The 23999-nt window shown below is 36.6% G+C and overlaps 1 protein-coding gene across 4 annotated transcripts in view; it reads right to left on the bottom strand.

Moving 5' to 3' along the window:
* Window positions 1-23999, bottom strand: part of USP47 (ubiquitin specific peptidase 47) — a 122203-nt gene that overhangs the window by 73868 nt on the left and 24336 nt on the right. For 3 of the 4 annotated variants that reach the window (XM_060018502.1, XM_060018499.1, XM_060018500.1), the window contains exon 2: window positions 406-609. In XM_060018502.1, coding sequence (XP_059874485.1) covers window positions 406-408 — 3 coding nt within the window. In that variant the 5' untranslated portion in view covers window positions 409-609. Of the gene's footprint in view, window positions 1-405; window positions 610-6588; window positions 6649-23999 lie in introns of all 4 variants that reach the window. The other variant, XM_060018498.1, reaches the window with a different exon arrangement.

Below are 23999 nucleotides of genomic sequence, written 5' to 3'. Positions count from 1 at the left end.
CTTTTTTCTTTCTATATACATTTTCTCTTCTTTTCCAAAAATTAGATTATAAAATACATATGATTTTATATCCTGCTTTTTTCACTTAAATATTTAAAATGAATATCCCATTCAGTAAATGTTGGAAAATTTTCCATAGATGACACAATATTATGATAATCATCTTACATGAATAAAAAAACTAATGAAATGACATTGTGCAAACTTTAAGATAATCAAATGCTGACTCTAGAATGAAAGTAAAGTGATGAAGAGGATCCAAATATCGAGTTGCACAGACTCTATAGTCCTGCTTACAATATTAAGAAGGGTTCCAGGATTTAGTATACTATTAAAAACAACAACAATAATGACTATAATATTATTAGCAGCTTAAGAGAAGATGCTTTCAGTTTAGAGTTTTACCATATCAGCAGAATTGATTCCATTCCCCCACACCAAATCAAAGGTTCCATTTATGTAGCCTACTTTGTTGGCCACATCTTCAAAGAGCTTTCTGAGAGGTGTAGAAGCTGGTAAATTTAAAGTGATCCGTTCATTCACTGTCTTTGAGTTAGTAGTATCTTGTATTATACATAAGACTCTTGGTTCTTCAGCAGCATTTTCTACCTGAAATTTAAAAAAATATACTATTTATCTTTAAAAATATATATATAATTATGTTTTCTATGATTAAATGAAAAAAATGCCCACAAAATACTATTTTCTCTGTGTGAATACTACTGTTTTATGGCTGAAATATATTCTAATGGATATGTCAAACATATAAAGCACCATATATGTTTGTTTTGGAAAAACTGGGGTATATTTAAGAATCAACCATTGCTCTTGTGGGTATTTGCTTTCACCTTTTAAGGCTGTAAATCAATGATCAACAAGCCCATGAAGACAAGTTTACTTGAGCAATTTTCAGTTGAAAATAACAAAATCTGATCCTTAAAAATGTGTCACTACTATGCTAGCACAGTCCAATCAAGCATTTCTGGGTTTCCTGATGAAACAGAAAGAGAGCTGTGTAGAAATGCAATGAGGATTATATAAGATTGCAAAATCCATAACTAAAGGATAAAAGCAATCAGGCATCCTGACCTTTACTTTGTTGTACCCACAGACCAAAAGTCCAAAAGCCCCATTTATCAGTGTGTTAGGAGCTGACAAGCTTACCCAAATAGATCAGCCAGCAGAGGGGTAAAGGAAAGCAAGGAAAAAATACTTTTCAATTACCAATGTAGAAGGGAGTTAGGGTCACAAATTTTTTCATTCTTTTTTATCTAGTATATAAATCAGAGAAAAAATTTTTAAAGGAGACTTTCTCAAAGAAGCTATGCCTTCCCTCAAGCTGTTGAAGGACACGACTCTTCCACAGCAGTAGTAGGCTACATCAGGCACTTTGGTGAAAGAAGTTCTTTCCCTCCTCCTGTAATGCCCAACTCAATTAATGGTACCATCATCTACCAGCTGCTGAAACCAGAGAGGAGCACCTTCCTCATTTCTTCCCTCTTCTTCAACTCACATAATCACCAAATTCTACCATTTCTATCATCTGAATATCTCTTGAACTATTCCTTTCCTCTTTAATCCTGCCTGCAGCAATGAGAATCTTATCTTAAGATCGTGGCAATAGCTTCTTCCAATCTCATCTTCCTTCAATCCAGAACAGTATTTTAATATGCAAATCTGATCATGTAAATCTCTTGCTTTCCCTCAAAGTCTAGGGCAGCAGTCATTATCTGAGGGACCTCTCGCTATCCCCATAAAAGGCTTTGCACAAATATGAACTGTACAAACTGGTACTGTATACAAGAATGTATTTCTCATCTTTTTTTATAAAAAACACAATAATATTAACCTCAATCTTTTGTTACTTCTATATTATCCATTTTTAAATAAGAACAGTTATTATCATTGACTTGTATTGAAGACAGGACCACCACAAGGTATTTTTGTTTGTTTGGCAGGGTAATACAATTATAATTTGTTTCTGCCATATATAATTTTGGGTTTGTAAGAGATTACTTAAACTAAGGTTAATCCAATTAGTTTAAAACAGAAATAAGTTGCTATAAAAGAAGTATAATGTTTAAGATTGGCTAGCACTATATTTCAGACAAGTCAAAATATTTAATTACCAATAATAACCCATTTAAAAACAAAAGAATACATTTTTTATAAAATAAACAGGATAACAAAGAACAAAAAAGCCTTCAGCTATAAGCTTAAGGTGTTATATTAACACTTGTAATAGATGGTTTTACACATTTTAATCTCAAACTGAGAAACATAAAGTGGACCCTTTTTAACTCTGGTTCACAATAAAGGAACGAGAAACTCTAAATCAATTTCAACTACAAAAGAGCCGCTTTTACACTTTCAACAGTATATTTCAGAGGCAGACTCGAGTTTTCCAGGTGAAAAGCACTACAGCTGCCAGATTTTAAAGCTTCAGATAAGCTGAAGTTGACGGTCCAAGCAAGAGAACTCTACCTAAGAATTCAGAAATCAGAAGTGCTGACATTACAGTATACATAAGAATGATGATATGGTAACATATGGCCATCAGCAGTTCCTGGTTCTTTCCTTAAATAAGTGAGTGCAAGGTACAGGCACTCCAGCCTCCTCTCCTTCCACACCCAGATGTGGGTAATATTACCCCAATGGAATCTCATCTGAAGGCTAAATGTACTCTTGTAAACACAAAATTTAATCTTATGTATGCCTTTTATTCTTTTAATGACAATAGCTTTCTTTTCTGTGCATTGCACATAAGTAATTTTGTTCCTTTTTTTGAAATAGGAAGAGTATAGGGACTTCCCTGGCAGTCCAGTGGTTAAGACTCTGCACTTCCAATGCAGGGGTGTGGGTTCAATCCCTGGTCAGGGAACTAAGATCTCACATGCCACGCAGCGCAGCCAAAAAAAACAAAATAGGAAGAGTATAAAGGAAAAAGTGGAAATCATTTGTAATTCATAACACAGAGATAACTATTACATTTTGGTCTATATTCTTCCAAATATTTTTCCTACACAAGCACAAACAGACATATACATGCACACTTTTTAAACACAAACATTCAGTTAGATATACATGCTGTTTTGAAACTTTTTTTTTTTTTTTTGCGGTACACAGGCCTCTCACTATTGTGGTCTCTCCTGTTGTGGAGCACAGGCTCCGGAAGCACTGGCTCAGTGGCCATGGCTCACAGGCCCAGCCGCTCCGCGGCATGTGGGATCCTCCCGGACCGGGGCACAAACCCACGTCCCCTGCATCAGCAGGCGGACTCTCAACCACTGCGCCACCAGGGAAGCCCTGAAACCCCTTTCTTTACTTATAAATATATCATGTAACCTTTCCTTGTCAAACTTTTTCTAACTCATCATTTTAACAACTGAATAATATTTTATTACATGGATTAATAATAATTTGTTCCATCAATTTAATTTTACTGACTCTTGAGCTAGACTTTATTACACTTTAGAAATAATTTTGTGATGAATGCCTACATAAAACTTTGTGCAGTCCTCTGTTTTTTCTTAAGATTCCTATAAGAATTTCTGGGCCAATCACATATTACTCTTGAATTCAATTCTAGGATAATTTAAACAAACGAAAAACTCTGACCTTTAAAGTTCTAAGCTAGCCACGTGTAAATCTTATTACTTTATCCTCAACCTCCTGGGCCCATTTTTCAGTCCTAATTTAATCTATTACATAGCCATCATCCATAGATTACATCTGAATTTTTGTTATCGTGATTGCCCACACTAATTACACTGAGGCAAAATCTCTTCCCTCCCCCTGCCTCCCAATTTGGGAACTAATTAGAAAAAACTGTTTTTTTCCAATTTTAAGATTTCATCAATAAAGTTGTACCAATCTTTTTATTATAGCTTTTCAAGAGAAAAAGAAATTCTACAATATTATACTAAGCATACAGATTTCCACAATACTTAAATGTAAAAAAGTATTTCTTAGAACTGGGAAAATAGGGGTGTCCTCTTTCTTCTTAATTTCTTTGGAGTTCTACCCCTGATTGGTCCTACTTATGCCCAAAGCAAAAAAATCACCATCTTGAGGTAAATTACAGATGGCTAAAAATTCTTTGCCACTCTTCTTCTTTTTTCTCTTCCCATGAATCTGGGCTGGCCTTGTGGCCAACTAGGACCAACAGAATGTGACAGAAGTGATACTGTGTGATTTAAAGCAGGAAACTTCTGCCTTTGCACCTCTTGGAATGTTCCTCTTATATGCCAGCCAGGCAAAAGAAATCCATTTATCCTGGGACCACCATGCTGTGTTAAAACCCTAACAATCCACCCAGAGAGAAAGTGGCCACTTAGTGGAGCACTGGGGTGCCTGATAAGAAAAGCCTTCTTGGACCTTCCATCCAAAGCCAGTCACCAGCCAGTGCAGCCAAGTAATGATCCGAGATGATGCCATGTGAAGCAGAAAAACTGACTGGCTAAGCCTTTGCCCAAATCCCATCCCACAGAATTGTGAGCAAATAAACTAGTTGTTTTAAGCCACTAAGTTTTGGCGTAGGCTGTTCCACAGTAATAGATAACAGAAACACACCTAAATAAATTTAAGCACATGCAAGTGCTAGTTGGGAAGAATGTGGTGGTGGTGGTATTAGTGATGGTGGTTGGTGGCGGGGGTTCCATTTAAGCACTACACCCAACATTAAGGTAAAGCATCTGAAGACACATCATAATTTAGGGAAGCGAGCACAATTTCTGAGTCAGTAAAAGTTCTATAATGAATAGGAGAAAACAGGTAAGAAAAAACAAATGCAAAGTTTTAGAAAAGCCTAAAGCATGTCCCACTTGGGAAAACATTTCATCTATATTAGGTGAGCTATTAGAAGGGCACAAAGTTCCCTACACAGAAAATCTGGCCAATTACAAAAAAGGTACAAAGTATAAAATTAAAACTACTTATTTGGTGGGCAACTCATAGCAATATTACACTTGTGAGAAAAAGGGTAAAGTCAACAGCAGTTACATTAACACTATATGCTAAGAGAGTATTCTGTCTTTGTGCTCTATGCAGAAACAAAGCCAGATTTCCAAGCAAAGTCTGAAAAAAGAATCCTTGAAAAAACAAAACAAACAAAAATGATAGTCTTATTTACAAAAGGTAAAACATACTGGGATAAAAACACTGAAAACAGATTTCTTCCAAAGGAAGAAACATCTATAGGAACATCTAGAAGTGGTCAACACAGATGGTTCTGTCTAAGGAGTCTCAGGGCCTCTCAAGTCATCTTGTCTCCTATTCTTGGCATTCCAAACAGTTCTAAGTTCAAATCTGAGTTCTCTGAAGTTAACATCATAATTTTTGTTTCATAATAAAATACTTCGTGTTTCTTATTAAAAAAACACAAAACAAGGTGTATAATTAATGCATATATTTAGAATGGCATTAGCATGCAGAAAACAATATCAAACACAATTCAAAGTTAACAAGATTAAGATTTTTCTAAGAAAAAAATTAATATGAATAATTTAAAAACATTACAAAGGGACCTCTTTACCTCTAAATTTTATAGTCAACCCATTTTCTCTCAAGACTTTCTTCCTTTCAGTGTTATTACAAATGATAATACTATGGTTGCAAACTTAAAAATGCGCGCGCGCGCGCGCGCACACACACACACACACACACACACACACACACAGAGTCCATTTTATCTACTACTTGATAAAGAAACTGCTATGAGCTTATAAGCGCTAGAGCATTACCCTTCTGGGTATCCACAGCTCACGGCTAATATACTGCCACAGACTAAAAAAAAAAATTGATGGTATAAATATTTTTGCTCACTGAAGTTTATTAAATTTATCAGCCTCATTCAGACTGTGCATTTTTACTTAAACAAGTAACAAGTAGTGCTGGGAGTCTTAACTTACATGAGAAAAAGATTATTTTATTTTTAAGATCCTCCCTCCACTCCACTCCAACTCCCCCAGCAAACCCTAAAATATTACATGATATTTTTCTACGTGGCCTCTTGCCAGAGATCACTTGAAGAGGACAGAAGAGATTAAATAAAGAACCTTGAACTTAGAGCTAAAGGGACCTGAGGAAAGTGAGATATTAAGTAAAGGTTAGAATGGGATGCTACATCACAGGACTGTTTAGGTTTGTAGTGCATACAGGCTGTCAGGAAGGTAACAGTTCTATTTAATTCTTCAAATAAGATGTCTGGGTTTTGACTCTGTAAATTATTAACTTAATCCCAGCACTATTAATATTTCAGAAAATAAATACATCCGTAAAAAATAGACAACTATTATACCCAAAAGTCAAAACTAAACGTTCTATAGTTTTTATATCAGTTTTCCACCTCATTCACTTGTTAAAGACAAGGTACTATCAGACATACATTCATTTAAGGTGACTTTCTTATTATTAAAATCAGGTAAAATAAATAAATAAACAAAATGAAAAATAAATAAAATCAGGTAGAAATAAAATAGCCAAACAAGCATAAAACTTAAGACATGCCTTATTATTAAATAAAAATACTAACATGCTGTTACTTGCTCTGCTGATTATCACACTAATGCAATTACATCAGCAGTCTACCTGTAAAAATTTCTTCTTCATTTCATCAAAGATATTTTGTCTGCATCTCCAAAACACATCCTATGGTGTGTAAGAACAAAATGAATTACAAATTATTTCTTTAAAATAAAGAGGTAAGACAGTGAAATGAGAACAATTAACCTAAAAACATTTTTGCAACAAAATATGTATGAATTAAAGTATTACTATATCATCTAAGATTTCATTCATAAATTACATTTGTAGTTTTAATCTTAGGCCTCAATTACTCTTTTTTTTTAAATAAATGTATTGGGGGCTTTCCTGGTGGCACAGTGGTTGAGAATCCGCCTGCTGATGCAGGGGACACGGGTTCATGCCCTGGTCCGGGAAGATACCACATGCTGCGGAGCGGCTAGGCCCGTGAGCCACGGCCGCTGAGCCTGCGCGTCCAGAGCCTGTGCTCCGCAACGGAAGAGGCCAAAACAGTGAGAGGCCCGCGTACCGCAAAAAAAAATAATAAATTTATTTATTTATTTATTTTTGACTGTGTTGGGTCTTCGTTGCTGCACACGGGCTTTCTCTAGTTGTGGCAAGTGGGGGCTACTCTTCGTTGTGGTGCGCGGGCTTCTCATTGCAGTGGCTTCTCTTGTTGGGGAGCACAGGCTCTAGGCACGTGGGCTTCAGTTGTTGTGGCACACGGGCTCAGTAGTTTTGGCGTACGGGCTTAGCTGCTCCATGGCATGTGGGATCTTCCCGGACCAGGGCTTGAACCCGTATCCCCTGCATTGGCAGGCAGATTCATTCATTCGTTCATTCATTCATTCATTCATTCATGGCTGTGTTGGGTCTTCGTTTCTGAGCGTGGGCTTTCTCTAGTTGCAGCGAGCGGGGGCCACTCTTCATTGCGGTGCGCGGGCCTCTCACTGTCATGGGCTCTCTTGTTGCGGAGCACAGGCTCCAGACACTCAGGCTCAGTAGTTGTGGCTCACGGGCCTAGTTGCTCCGCGGCATGTGGGATCTTCCCAGACCAGGGCTCGAACCCGTGTACCCTATATTGGCAGGCAGGTTCTCAACCACTGCGCCACCAGGGAAGCCCGTCAGGCAGATTCTTAACCACTGCGCCACCAGGGAAGCCCCTCAATTACTCTTGTAAGGTTACTGAAAACCTACATTATGGTGATAAAAAATAATATTAACATGGAAAACAACCACATTTTAACAAAGAGTAGGAGCTTCAGAACTGTGTATAAGTCAAATGTTCTAAGTCATATTTTGCTAGTTTTATTGAGATATAATTAACATATAATTCTGTAGCAGTTTTAAGGGCTACAACATAATGATTTGATATATGTATATACTGCAAAATGATTAATTACTACAATAAGTTTAGTTAACATCCATCATCTCACATAGTTACAACTTTTTTGTCCTTGTAATAATAACTTTTAAGTTCTATTCCCTTAGCAATTTTCAGATATACAATACAGTATTGTTAACTATAGTCATCACACTGTATATTACATTCAGAACTTATTTATCTTATAACTGGAAGTTTGTATCTTTTGACCACCTTCACCTATTTACACAACTCCCATCCCCCCATCTCTGGCAACCACCCATCTGTTCTGTGTTGTTAAGAGTTCAGTTTTTCAGATTCCACATATAAGTAAATCATATAGTATTTGTCTTTCTCTTTCTAAGTCACTATTTTGAGACCATTAAAGGAACTCTGCAAGGAAACCAAAAGATCCCCGATTTTGCTACCTTATGAATTTAGATTTTTCACATTATAAATACTATTAAAGTAAAGCTGCTTAACATTACCCCCTACAGCTATTTTCTTTTAATATCTCTTCCTTATTTTAAAAGCTTATTTTAGCAAATCAAGAAAATACAGAAATATATAAAAGGAAATAAGGATAACCTATAATCAAGAGATAATCTCTTGAAAAATCTTGATTTTACATCCCAAACTTCTTCTGTACAAATTTCGTTTTCCTCCACCTTCTTTAATTAATAAAAAGAACCCAACATATTGTTTTAAAAGGTGCTTTTTATCACTCATAGTAGCTTAGATACTATTCTATATCAATTAAAAAATTTTACCTCATTTGCTTTTACAATAGAAATGTATTTCTATTATAATAGTAATACATATTTTTTGACAAGCAAGTCTAAAATAACTCCTATAGCAATTATTAAAAATTTGATATACATCCTATTAGATCCCTCTCCATTTTATGCATATATTATATAAAGATTATTAACCAAAAAAGATCATTCCGAACACCATCGTTTGAATTCTGCTCCTTTTCCCTCAACACTCACTCATCTTTCTGGGTCAAAACATTTAGTTTAAAAACTGCAGTGTTCCATTATATAGGCAAAACATAATTTATTTAACTAATCTATTAATGGGCATTTAGACACCTTCAAATTTTCACTACAGCTTTGCGTATTTGTACAATTTTTTTCCCTAAAGTTTATTTCCTAAAGAAAGAATTCTAGATCAAAGGTTATGTACTCATTTTTAGGATTTTTTTGATACCTGCTGCCAATACGCTATCTCTTCCACAAATAAGAATTAAACTACAACTATCTGTCAAACACTGTTTTAGGTGCTGAGAAAATAGCAGTGAACAAAAGCCCTTGCCCTCAAGGAGATGACACTGTACAGGGGAAATTCAAAATAAACAAATCTAAACCATCAGGTATCCACCAGCCTCAGAGTCTTTGCATTTCTGTACACTGTACCTGGGATGCTCTTCCTTCAGATATCCTTTCTCAAGTATCATTGTGATGGCTTTAAAATGTGGCCACAAATTCTTTGACATGCCTCCCAGCAAGATTAGGAGTCTAAGTCCAGTCCCTTTTAATATGGGCCAGCCTTAGTGACTTCCTGTGACACATAACATTACTTTCAAGGCTGGGCTAGAAAACAGGAAAGGCAACACAGCTTCTTCCTGGCTTTCTTTCAGATGCTCACCCTTGGAACCTGGCCATTATGCTGTATCGGAGCCACGCAGCCACATGGAAAGGTCATGTATATATGTTCTAGCCACAACCCAACTGAGATCCCATCTGGCAACCAGCATCAACAACCATACATGTGAGGAAGTATTCAGATGATTCCAGACCCCAGCCTTTCAGATGCCCCAACTGACGCCTAGCAGAGCAGAGCAAGCTGTCTCTCTTCAGCCTGGCCCAAATTGCACGTCCATGAGCAAAAGTCATTAAGTGTGGGTGTAGGCTATTATAAAGAAAAAAATAACCAAAATAGCTAGTTTCTCAAACTGGTCCTCTTCTCACCATTCTATTTAAAATTGCAATCCTCTTCATCTCCCTTCCTTCAGGTTTCTCCATAGTATACTTATAGCCACCTGATATATTTGTTTATATTTTACTTGTTTATTGTTAACTCCAAAAAACTTCCATTATGAGCTAAGATGAAATAGCAGACTGGATTTACCCTCTCCACCTTAAACAACTAAAAAGAAGAGATGAAATATATGAAACAATAGTTTAAAAATATTATTAAATAACAGGTAACACAGGACAGTGATCCCTGTGAAAACAAACAAAAAAGGTAAGCTACCTTCCAGGCTGCAGTGCAGGGAGAGAGAACCCAGTTAAAGTTCAGCAATCTTCCTGAGCTGAAAAGATAAGGTTAGAAGTTCAAGTGGGTCAATTCAGCTAGAATTTACAGAGAAGAATACTGAAGAGAAGAAAGATGTGCAAATAGCATGCTCCAGAGATATGTAGTGGTCCTCCCTAAGTACTCACCAGCATATGCATGTGAAGAAACTACCTGAGGCAGGGGAAAGCACCACAGGAAAGAATCCCTGGAGCTCACTTCAGTTCCTACCAGCCAAAGTGAAAAAAATTTCATAATACACGGGGCTCAGATAAGAGTACACAGAAGAGTATTGTCTCAGTAGTGGGACCAAATTAGGCCTAATCTAAAGGCTATTCTGGATCAAACTTACAACACATTTTAAAAGCAAGCCTCAAAAGGATCAAAATGTTTACAAGTAAATTAAAACTCTGTCAGAGAACAAACCTCAAGAATATCTATGGAAATTAAAAATACCCAGCACCCATCAACATAAAATTCAGTGTTTGGCATCCAATCCAAAATAAACAGGCATGCATCAAAGTAGGAAATGATGACCCATAATGAGGAGAAAAATCAATCAATGAAAACCTACCCAGATATAATACAGATGATATAATTAATAGACAAGAATATAAAAAGTTTATAACTATATTCTACATTTTAAGAAGGTACAGGAAAGAATGCAAAGGAAATAAATGAAAGATATATTAAAGATTCAACTCAAGTGGAGACAAGGTGGCAGAGTTGAAGGACTTGAGCTCATCTCCTCTCACAAAAACACCAAAATCACAACTAACTGCTGAACAACCATTGACAAAAAAGAATGGAACCTACCAAAAAAGATATTCTACATCCAAAGACAAGAAGCCATAACGAGGCAGTATGAGGAGGGCTTTTGCGATATAATCAAATCCCATACCCACCAGGTGGGCGACCCACAAACTGAAAAATAATTATATCGCAGAGGTTCTCCTACAGGAGTGAGAGTTCTGAGCCCAGCGTCAGGCTCCCCAGCCTGGGGGTCTGGCATCAGGAGGAGGAGCCTCGAGAGCATTTGGCTTTGAAGGTCAGGGGGGCTTGAGCTGCATAGGACTGGAGGAGACAGAGACTCCACTCTTGGAGGGCACACACAAGGTTTCACATGCACTGGGACTCAGGGCAAAGCAGTGACTCCATAGGAGCCTGGGCCAGACCTAGTTGCGGGCCTTAGAGGGTCTCCTGGGGAGGCGGGGTTCAGCTGTGGCTCACTGTGGGGGCAAGGACACTGCTGGCAGAGACTCCAGAGAATACACATCTGCGTGAGCTCTTCTGGAGGTGGTCATTTTGGCACCGAGACCTGGCCCCTCCAAACAGCCTGCAGTCTCCAGTGCTGTGACGCCTCAGGCCAAACAACCAAGAAGGTGGGAACAGAGCCCCACCATCAGCAGACAGGCTGCCTAACATCTGTCCTGAGTGCACAGCTGCCTCTAAACATACCCCCTGACATGGTCCTGCCCACCAGAGGGACAAGAACCAGCTCCACTCACCAGGGGGCAGCTACAGTCCATCCCACAGGAAGTTGCACAAGCCCCTGGACCAACCTCACCCACCAAGGGGCAAACACCAGAAGCAAGTGCAACTACAAACCTGCAGCCTGAAAAACAGAGATCACAAACACAGAAAGTTAGACAAAATAAGACGGCAGAGAAATATGTTACAGGTAAAGGAACAAGATAAAACCCCAGAAGAACAACTAAGTGAAGTGGAGGTAGGCAATCAGCCTGAAAAAGAATTTAGAGTAATGACAGTAAAGATGATTCAACATCTCGGGAAAAGAATGGAGGCACAGACCGAGAAGATACAATAAATTTTTAACGAAGAGCTAGAAAATTTAAAGAACAAACAGAGATGAACCGTACAATAACTGAAATGAAAAATAAATAAGAAGGAATCAATAGCAGAATAAATGAGACAGAAGGATGAATAAGTGACCTGGAGGAGAGATTGGTGGAAATCACAGCTGTGGTGTGAATAAAGAAATAAGAATAAAGAAAAAAAAAAAGAATGAAAAGAAATGAGGACAGTCTAAGAGACATCTGGGATGACATTAAATGCATCAACATTCACATTATAGAGGTCCCAGAAGGAAAAGAGAGAGAAAGGGCCTGAAAAAATATTTGAAGAGACAATAGTCAAAAACCTCCCTACCGTGGGAAAGGAACCACTCACTCAACTCCAAGAAGTGCGGACAATCCCATATAGAATAAACCCAAGGAAGAACATGCCAAGACACATATTAATCAAGTTGACAAAAATCGAAGACAAAGAGAAAAAAACATTAAAAGCAACAAGGGAAAAGCAACAAATAACATACAAGGGAATCCCCATACAGTTATCAGATGATTTTTCAGCAAAAACCCTGCAGGCCAGAAGGGAGTGGCATGATATATTTAAAATGATGAAAGGGAAAAACCCACAACCAAGAATACTCTACCCAGCAAAGCTCTCGTTCAAATTTGATGGAAAAATCAGGCAAGCAAAAGCTAAGAGAATTCAGCACCACCACACCAGCTTTACAACAAATGTTAAAGGAACTTCTCTAGGCATAAAAGAAAAGGTCACAACTAGAAAAACGATAATTACAAATGGGAAAGCTCACTAGTAAAGGCAAACATACAGTAAAAGTAGGAAACAGTCCACACAAAAATATTATATAAAAATCAGCAATCATGAGAATACAAATGCAGGATATTGGAAATGCATTTGAAATCAAGAGACCAGCAACTTAAAACAATCTTGTATATATACATATAGAGACTGCTATATCAAAACCTGATGGTAACCGCAAACCAAAAATCTACACTAGATACACAAACTTAAAGATTGTTTTTTTTTTGGTTTTTTTGCAGTACGCGGGCCTCTCACTGCCGTGGCCTCTCCCGTTGCGGAGCAACAGGCTCCGGACGCGCAGGCTCAGCGGCCGTGGTTCACGGGCCCAGCCGCTCTGTGGCATGTGGGATCTTCCTGGACCGGGGCACAAACCCGTGTCCCCTGCATCGGCAGGCAGACTCTCAACCACTGCGCCACCAGGGAAGCCCCACAAACTTAAAGAAAAAGTAATCCAAACACAACTCTAAGGATAGTCATCAAATCACAAATGAACAAAAGAGGAATGAAAAAAAAAGAGCTACAAAAACAAATCCTAAATAATTTTTTTTAATTGCAAGAAGAACATACATATTGATAACTACCTTAAATGTAAATGGATTAAATGCTCCAACCAAAAGACACTGATAGGTGAATGGATACAAAAACAAGACCCATGTACATGCTGTCTACAAGAGACTCACTTCAGTTCTAGGGACACATATAGAATGAAAGTGAAGGAATGGAAAAGGTTATCCTATGCAAACGGAAATCAAAAGAAAGCTGAAGTAGCAATATTCATATCAGACAAAACAGACTCTAAAATAAAGACTGTTACGGGACTTTCCTGGTGGCACAGTGGTTAAGAATCTGCCTGCCAATCTAGGGGACATGGGTTCAATTCCTGGTCTGGAAAGACCCCACATGTTGAGAAGCAACTAAGCATATGCACCAAAACTACTGAGCCTGTGCTCTAGAGCCCACGAGCCACAACTACTAAGCCCGCAAACCACAACAACTGAAGCTCATTGCCCTAGAGCCCATGCGCCACAGCTACTGAGCCCACATGCTGCAACTACTGAAGCCTGTGCGCCTAGAGCCCATGCTCTGCAACAAGAGAAGCCACCGCAATGAGAAGCCTACGCACCGTGATGAAGAGTAGCCCCCTCTCGCCACAACTAGAGAAAGCCCATGCACAGAAACAAAGACCCAACACAGCCAAAAATAAAAATTTTTAAAAAACTGTTACAATAAAACTAAATGTGTACAAAAAAAATAATTTAAAAAATTTTAAAAAATGGAATAAAATAAAATAAAGACAGTTACAAGAGAAATAGAAGGACACTACATAATGATCAGGGATCAACCCAAGAAGATATAACAATCATAAATATCTATGCTCTCAACATAGGAGTGCCTCAATATATAAAGCAAATGTTAACAACCAAAAAAGGAGAAATTGACAGTAACACAATAATAATGGGGGACTTTAACACTGCTACTTACATCAATGGACAGATCATCCAGACAGAAAATCAATATGGAAACACAGGCCTTAAATGACACATTAGACCAGATGGACTTAATTGATATTTATAGAACACTGCATCCAAAATCAGCAGAATACACATTCGTCTCAAGTGCACATGGAATATTCTCCAGGATAGATCACATGGTGGGCCACAAAGCAAACGTTGGTAAATTTAAGAAAAATGAAATCATATCAAGCACCTTTTTGGACTACAACACCAAGAGATTAGAAATCAACTATAAGAAAAAAACCTGTAAAAACACACAAACACGTGGAGGCTAAGCAATATATTACTAAACAACTAATGGATCAGTGAAGAAATCAAAGAAAAAACCAAAAAATACCTAGACACAAATGAAAATGAAATCACAACAATCCAAAAGCTTTGGGACACAGCAAAAGTAGTTTTAAGAGGGAAGTGTATAGCAATACAATTTTACCTCAGGAAACAAAAAAAATCTTAAATAAACAGCCTAAACTTACACCTAAAGCAACTAGAAAAAGAAGAACAAAATCCAAAGTTAGTAGAAGGAAAGAAATCATAAAGATCAGATCAGAAATAAATGAAATAGAGATGAAGAAAACAATAGAAAAGATCAATGAAACTAAAAGCTGATTCTTCGAAAAGATAAACAAAATGGATAAACTGTTAGCCAGACTCACCAAGAAAAAAATGGAGAGGGCTCAAATCAATAAAATTAGAAATGAAAAAGAAGTTCCAACTGACACCACAGAAATACAAAGGATCATAAGAGACTACTACAAGCAAATATATGCCAATAAAGTGGATAACCTGGAAGAAATGGACAAATTCTTAGAAAGGTACAACCTTCCAAACCTGAACTAGGAAGAAATAGAAAATATGTACAGACCGATCACAACTACTGAAATTGAAATTGTGATTAAAGAACTTCGAACAAACAAGAGTCCAGGACCAGATGGCTTCACAGGGGAATTCTGAACATTTAGGGAAGACTTAACAACTACTCTTCTAAAGCAAACAGTATGATACACCACATTAACAAATTGAAGAATAAAAACCATATGATCATTTCAATAGATGCAGAAAAAGCTTTGACAAAATTCAACACCCATTTATGATAAACACTCTCCAGAAAGTGGGCATGGAGGGAACCTACCTCAACATAATAAAGGCTATATATGACAAACCCACAGCTAACATACTCAATGGTGAAAAGCCGAAAGCATTTCCTCTAAGGTCAGGAATAAGACAAGGATGTCCACTCTCGTCACTTTTATTCAACATAGTTTTGGAAGTCCTGGCAATGGCATGGCAATCAAAGAATAAAAATAAATAAAGGAATCCAAATTGGAAAAAAAGAAGTTAAACGGTTACTGTTTCCAAATGACATGATACTATACATAGAAAATCCTAAAGATGCTAACAGAAAACTACTAGAGCTCATCAATCAATTCAGAAAGTTGCAGGATAAAAAATTAATACATAGATCTCTCTTGCATTTCTATACACTAACAATGAAAGATCAGAAAGAGAAACTAAGGAAACATTCTCATTTGCCATTGTAAAGAATAAAATACCTAGGAATAAACCTACCTAAGGAGACAAAAGACCTGTACTCTGAAAACTATAAGATGCTGAAGAAAAAAAATTAAAGATGACACAAACAGATGGAGAGATATATCATGTTCCTGAATGGAAGAATCAATCAAAATGACTACACTATCCAAGGCAATCTACAGACTCAAAGCAATTCCTATCAAATTACCAATGGCATTTTTCACAGAACTAGAGAAAAAAAAATTTTAATTTGTATGGAAACACAAAAAACCCTGAATAGCCAAAGTAATCCTGAGAAAGAAAAATGGAGCCGGAGGAGTCAGGCTCCCTGACTTCAGACTATACTACAAAGCTACAGTAATCAAAACAGTATGGCACTGGCACAAAAAAAGAAATGTAGATTAATGGAACAGGATAGAAAGCCCAGAGATAAACCCACGCACCTATGGTCCACTAAACTATGACAAAGGAGGCAAGAATATACAATGGAGAAAACACAGTCTCTTCAATAAGTAGTACTGGGAAAACTGGATAGCTACATGTAAAAGAATGAAGTTAGAACATTGTCCAACACCATACACAAAAATAAACTCAAAATGAATTAAAGGTCTAAATGTAAGACCAGATTCTATAAAACTCTTAGAGGAAAACACAGGCAAAACACTCTTTGACATAAATTGCAGCAAGATCTTTTTCAATTCACCTCCTAGAGGAATGGAAATAAAAACAAAAACAAATGGGACCTAATTAAACTGAAAAGCTTTTGCACATCAAAGGAAACCATAAACAAAATGAAAAGACAACCCACAGAATGGGAGAAAATATTTGCAAATGGTGTGACTGACAAGGGATTAATCTCCAAAACATACAAACAGCTCATGCAGCTCAATATCAAAAAAACAAACAATCCAATCAAAAAATGACCATAAGATCTAAATAGACATTTCTCTAAAGACGACATATAGATGGCCAAAAAGCACATGAAAAGATGTTCAACATTGCTAATTATTAGAGAAATGCAAATCAAAACTACAATGAGGTATCACCTCACATTGGTCAGAATGGTCATCATCAAAAATTCTACAAACAATAAATGCTGGAGAGAATGTGAAGAAAAGGAAATCCTCCTACACTGTTGGTGGGAATGTAAATTGGTACAACCACTATGGAGAACAGTATGGAGGTTCCTTAAGAAATTGAAAACAGAACTACCATATAATGCAGCAATCCCACTCCTGGGCATCTATCTTGAGAAAACCATAATTCCAAAAAATGCATGCTCCCCAATGTTCATTGCAGCACTGTTTACAACAGTCAAGACACGGAAGCAACGTAAAGGTCCATCAATGAATGGATAAAGAAGATGTGGTAGATACACACGATGGAATATTAGTCAGCCATAAAAAAGAATGAACTAATGCCATTTGCAGCAACATAGATGGATCTAGAGATTATCATACTAAGTGAAGTAAGTCAGACAGAGAAAGACATCACTTATAGCTGGAATCTACAAAAATGATACAAATGAACTTATTTACAAAATAGACTCACAGGGCTTCCCTGGTGGCGCAGTGGTTGAGAGTCTGCCTGCCGATGCAGGCGACACGGGTTCGTGCCCCGGTCCAGGAGGATCCCACATGCCACGGAGCGGCTGGGCCCATGAGCCATGGCCGCTGAGCCTGCGCGTCCGGAGCCTGTGCTCCGCAACGGGAGAGGCCACAACAGTGAGAGGCCCGCATACCGCAAAAAAAGAAAAAAAAAAAAAAAAAGACTCACAGACTTGGAAGATAAATTTATGTTTACCAAAGGGGAAAGGGGGTGGGGAGAGATAAATTAGGAGTCTGGGCTTAACATATACACACTACGATATATAAAATAGGTAACCAACAAGGACCTACTGTATAGCGCAGGGAACTCTACTCAATGTTCTATAACAACCTATATGGGGAAAAAATCTGAAAAAGAATGGATATATGTATATGTATAACTGAACCACTCTGCTCTACACCTGAAACTAACATAACATTGTAAATCAGCTATACCCAAAATAAAAATTCAATTATAAAAAAGCATGACTTGAACATTAAATGCTATGAAAGAAAAGATTAATAAACTCAATTATAGAAAAAGGAAATTTAAAAAAGGATCCAACTCAAATTTCTAAAGATGAAAAGTACAATGTCTGAGACGAAACATAGAATGGATGGGGTTAACAGATTAGGTACCACTGAACAAAAGATTATATAAACCATTTGAAGACACAGCAATAGAAACTATCACAAATGAGACAAAGAGAGGAAAAAACCATACACACACACACACAGAGAACAGAAAAGTGGGACAACTTTCTTATCAGAAACCAAGGAGGCCAGAAGGAAGTTGCACAATATTTTTCAGGTGCTCACAGAAAATAACTGTTAACCCAAGAGCCCTTAACCAGAAAAATGTCCTTTAAGAATGACCCAGAAATTGCTTCTGTAACCAAGCAGAATTCAAGACATGCTCAGATAAAAGAAAGCTAAAAGAATTTGTCTCCAGTAGAAATACCCTAAAGGAATGGCTAAAGGAAGTTCTCTAAACAAAAAAGGAAATGATTAAAGGGGAACCTTAGAACATCAGGAAAAAAAAAAGAACACAGTTAGCAAAATATGGCTAAATAGAATACATTTTCCTTCTCCTCTTCAGTTTTTATTATATGTTTGACAGTTGAAGCACAAGTTAAGAGACTGCTTGATGTGGTTATAAATGTATGTAGAGGAAGTATTTAATTCAATTATATTGTAGACAGGGGAGGGTAACAAGACATAAAGGGAGGTAATGTTTCTACATTTCAATTAAACTGATAAAATAATGACACCAGTAGACTGTGATAAACTTGTATATACACAGAAGAACCACTAAAAAAGCTATTACAAGAGGATATGATCAAAATCAGTATGGAAAAATCAAAACGAAATTTTAAAAAATATTCAAATAACACAAAGGAAGGCAAGTGAAAGATAACAGCAAAATGAAAAACAGAAAACAAAATAAAATGGGAGGTTTATGCTAACATGTTAATGATTACATTAAATATAAATGACCTAATCACACCAATTAAAAGAGAGTTAGGAGGGTAAATTAAAACTATATGCTGTCGGGCTTCCCTGGTGGCGCAGTGGTTGAGAGTCTGCCTGCCGATGCAGGGGACACGGGTTCGTGCCCCAGTCCGGGAAGATCCCACATGCCACGGAGCGGCTGGGCCCGTGAGCCATGGCCGCTGAGCCTGCGCGTCCGGAGCCTGTGCTCCACAGCCGGAAAGGCCACAACAGTGAGAGGCCCGCATACCACAAAAAAAAAAAAAAAAAAAAAAAAACTATATGCTGTCTCGAAGAAACTCAGACACACACACCTACACACACAAAGATGTACACCCATAGATAACACATACTATGTCAAATACATGATATACATAAAACACTTTAAAATAAATTTACATATAAGATATATATTTCATGTAAAATATTTAGTATGAAAGTAAAAAAGGGAAAAAATGTACCATGCAAACATCAATCAAAGAAAGCAAGAGTTAATTTTAAAAATTAATATCAGTTAAAGTAGACTTCAGAACAAAGAAAATTATCAGAGATAGAGAGAAACATATAATGATAAAAGGGCCCATCCACTAAGAAGGCATAGCAATCCTAAATTTGTATGAACCAAACAGAGCTGCAAAATTTGTGAAGCCAGAACCAGTAAAACTAAAATAATAAAATAACTCTACAATAATTAGGAGACTCCAACAACTCTCTCAACAATTGCTACAACAACTAAACAGAAAATAAGCAAGGACACAGAAAAAAACCAACAATACCATCAACCAACAGAACCTAATTAACATTTGTAAAGGGACAGAATATACATTCTGTCCAGATGCACTTGGAACATATTCCAAGACAGGCCATATCCCAGGTCATAAAACAAATTTTAACACATTTAGAAGAACTACAATCAAATAGAGTATATTCTCTGCTCATAATAGGACAACAGAAGATCTAAATAAATAAAGCAACATAATGTATTCTTACACTGTAAGACTCAACATAGTAAAGATGTCAATTCTTCCCAAACAAAAATACAGTTTTTAAAGCAAGTCCTATCAAAATCCCAGCAAGTTTTTTTGAAGATATAGACAAGAATATTCTGAAACTTATATGGAAAGGCAAAGGAACTAGAATAACTAAAAAGATAAAGTGAGAGGACTCTGTCTACTCAATTTTAAGACTTATCATACAGCTAGAGTAATCAAGACTGTGTGGTATTGGTAGAGGAATAGACATAGAGATCAATGGAATACAATAGAGAGCCACACAGATATGCCCAACTGATTTCTGACTAGGTGTAAAAGCAACTCAATGGAGGAAAGAGTGTCTTTTCAACAAATGGTACTGGAATAATTGGACATCCATGGGCAAAAAAATATAATAATAATCCTGGACCTAAGTCTCTCACCTTATACAAAAAGTAACTAAATACAGATCATGAACTTAAATGAAAAATGTAAACCTATAAAACTTTTAGAAAAAAAACATAGGAAAAAATCTTCTAGAGCTAAGGATAGGCAGAGTTCTCAGACCTGACACCAAAAGCATGATTTACAAACAGAAAAATTGATAAACTGGATGTAATCAAAACTGAAATATCTATTTTGCAAAGACCCTGTTAAGAAAGAAAAGACAGGGAATTCCCTGGCGGTCCAGTGGTTAGGACTCAGCACTCTCACTGCCAAGGGCCAAGGTTCAATCCCTGGTCAGGGAACTAAAAATCCCACACACACACACACAAAAAAAGAATGAAAAGACAAGCTCCTGACTGGGAGAAAATATTTCAAACGACATAACTGACAAAGGACTAGTATCTAGACTATACTGTAAAGAACTCTGAACACCTAACAATAAAAAAGCAACAATATAATTAGAGCACAGGCAAAAATCATGAGCTACATTTCAATGAAGAAAACAGATGACAAGTAAGCACACAAAAAGATGGTCAACATCATTAGCCATTAGATAAATACAAATTAAACCACAATGAGATATGACCACACACCTATCAGAATGGCTAAAATTAAAAATAGTGGCAACACCAAATGCTGACAAGGATGCAGAAAAATTGGATCTCTCATAATTTCCTGCTGGGAAGTAAAATGGTACAGCTACTCTAGAAAACCATTTGGTAATTTCTGAAAAAACTAAATATGCAACTACCATACAACCCAGCAACTGTACTATTCAACAGTTATCACAGAGAAATGAAGAATTATGTTCACACAAAAACCTATACATGAATTTTATAGCAGCTTTACTCATAATATCCAAAAACCGTAAATAATCTAGATGTCCTTCGACAGCTGAATGGAAACAAACTGTGGTACATCCATACCAAGGACATTAATAAGCAAAGGAACAAACTGTTGATACATGGGACACCCAGAGAAGCCTCCAGAGAATTATATATTAAGTATAAAAGGCCAAGTCCAAAAGGTTGCATACAGTAAGATTCCATTTATACAACATTTTTGAAATGACCAAATATAGAAATGGAAAACAGCTAAGAGATTGCCAGGAATCAAAGAGGGGCTGGGAGTGGGAGGGAAGTGAGTGTAGTTATAAAAGGGCAACATGAGAGATCCTTGTGGAGATGAAAATGTTCTGTATCTTGACTGTATCAATGCCAATACCTTTATTGTTATATTGTACTATAGTTTACATGATGTTGCCATTAGGGGGAACTGGATACAGAGTACATGATACCTCTTTTTTATTTCTCAGAACTACAGATGAAACTATAACTAACTCAAAATTAAAAGTTTAATTTAAAAATAATACATCTGCCTATCCTGCTACTCTTCCACCTCTCTTCTCCTAGAGACTAAAAGATGATTGCCTGTTTTAAACCTTGGAGTGAAGTGGGGGTGGTACTCCTGAGGACATGTAGTCACAGACTGGCCCTCATGTTGATTTGCAGCCCCAATTCATACTATCTGTGTGGTATTTAAAAAAACCCACAAGTTAAGAATTACTTTGAAAATGGTTCCACAACAGTAGTACTCCCAGATACATGGCAGAAACAATCACAATTTTCTTCTGAAAGAAGCCATCTGTATTCCAAAGCTCATATAATTTCCATAAAAATTATTTTCACAATTACAAAACATATGAACAGCTCAAAATTGTTTTTTTAATCACTAAATACATAAGAAAAAAGGCACCATGAGTGAGAGTCAGCAAAGAATAAAACATAGCAGATGACATACAATAAAAGTTTCAACATTGAAACTATTGGCAACATTATAAAAGAAAAATGCTTCAAGAAATAAAAAAGAACTTTGAATTCATGAGTAGACGTTGGCAATCAGCAGGCTTTTAAAAGTAACAAACAGAATTCCTAGAAAAGGATATAATAATAAAAGTAAAAATCACAAAGTTTAAATGTATTTAAAATATTGAAGAATTAATGAATCTCATATGATAGAACTAAAATTTTCTAAACTTTTAGTGACAGAACAACGTAAAACATTAGAGTAAAAGAGGCATGAAGGATACAGTAAAAAGGATACATCCAGGTGAAGGGAGAGAGAATGGAAGTTGAGAAAATTTAAATACATGATGAACTTCAACAACCAATGGAGGATACCAAATCAGATTCAAGAAACCCAACAAATTTCAAGCAAAGTAAATACAGAGTTTACATGCAGGCAGGGAGAAATGAGAGATTACCTTTAAATAAACTAAAACAATTAGATTTTCAGTTGATTTCTCAACAGCAAAAATGGAAGCCAGAAGACTGAAGCATACCCTTAATCTTCTAAATAATAGTAACTGGTAGCCCAGAATGCTATATACAGCAAAAATGTCTTTTAGGAATACAAAACCAAAGATTTTTATGACCAGTAGATCCTCATTAAAGAAACCCTTAAAAAGGTATTTTTCTTCTTTACCAGTTTTTATGCTTCGGCACTCAGTGTTTTTTTTGTCTAAGAATCTTTTCTAAGGTCTAAAATCCCAGTCAACATCTGTCTATAACCACATAAGAGACTCCAAGTGAGAACCACTCGTTTGAGGCAGGTCAATTCTTAGACCTATGAGAGACTTGTATCCTCATCATCACAAAAGACTACAAAAGCTTGAGGCATCATATGCTCTTAGAACTTCATTGAAAGTTCATGATGAAAGAGAGGATGTTTCCTCTTCTGTCTTCCTGTTTATATTACGGAAAATTATATTTCACAGTAACCTTTCAAAAAAGTGTATCATGGGCAGAAGGAAAAGTAATCCTAGAGAGTAAGAGATGAATTCTGATCTAGCCTGACAACAGTGAGACATACCTGATTTCTACTAAACAACTATAATGGTGCCATAATCATGTCACCAGGAGGACAACTTTCTAGAAAAACCACCACCAAGCTCAATGCACATGCAATGTCTAAACAAAGTGCTTATATGGGATTGGCCAAAAAGTTTGTTCGGGTGTTTCCCAAATGAACTTTTCTGGCCAATCCAATATATTGTCAGCTAATCATAGGCATGGAGAAAAAGACTGTTGATGGATTTCAGCTTTGAAAAACCATATTCCCTCTCTTGAGTCTTGTGTCACTTCCTCACTCCCATGTCTCTGTACTAGATCTAGTTCCCTCTTTGGTAGTAACATTTTTACTCAGTGTTTAAATTCTGGTCCCAAAGTAGTTATTTTGTCTTTGACAAAGGAGTGGGATACAAGAATAAATAAATAGCTGCAAAAATTAACTCTAAATGGATCAAAGATCTAAAAGCAAAAGCTAAAATTATAAACTATTAGAAGAAAACATAGGAGAAAAGCTTCATGACATTGGATTTCACAATGGTTCTTAGATATGATACCAAAAGCAGAGACAATAACAACAACAGAATACATAAATTGGATTTCATTAAAATTCAAATGCTTGTGCACCAAAGGACAAGAGAGCAGAAAGGCAACCCATGGAATGGGAGGTAATACCTGCAAATCATGTATCTGTTAAGGTATTAATATCCAGAATATATAAAGAATTCTAACAACCCCAAAACAACAACAAATACCCCAAAACCCTGGTTAAAAAATAGGCAAAGAACTTGAATAGA

This window comes from Delphinus delphis, chromosome 8 (genome assembly GCF_949987515.2).
Source record: "Delphinus delphis chromosome 8, mDelDel1.2, whole genome shotgun sequence".
Classification (NCBI taxonomy): Eukaryota; Metazoa; Chordata; class Mammalia; order Artiodactyla; family Delphinidae; genus Delphinus; species Delphinus delphis.
The sequence above is the reverse complement of the archived record's forward strand: the minus strand, read 5'-3'. Positions and strand labels throughout refer to the sequence as shown.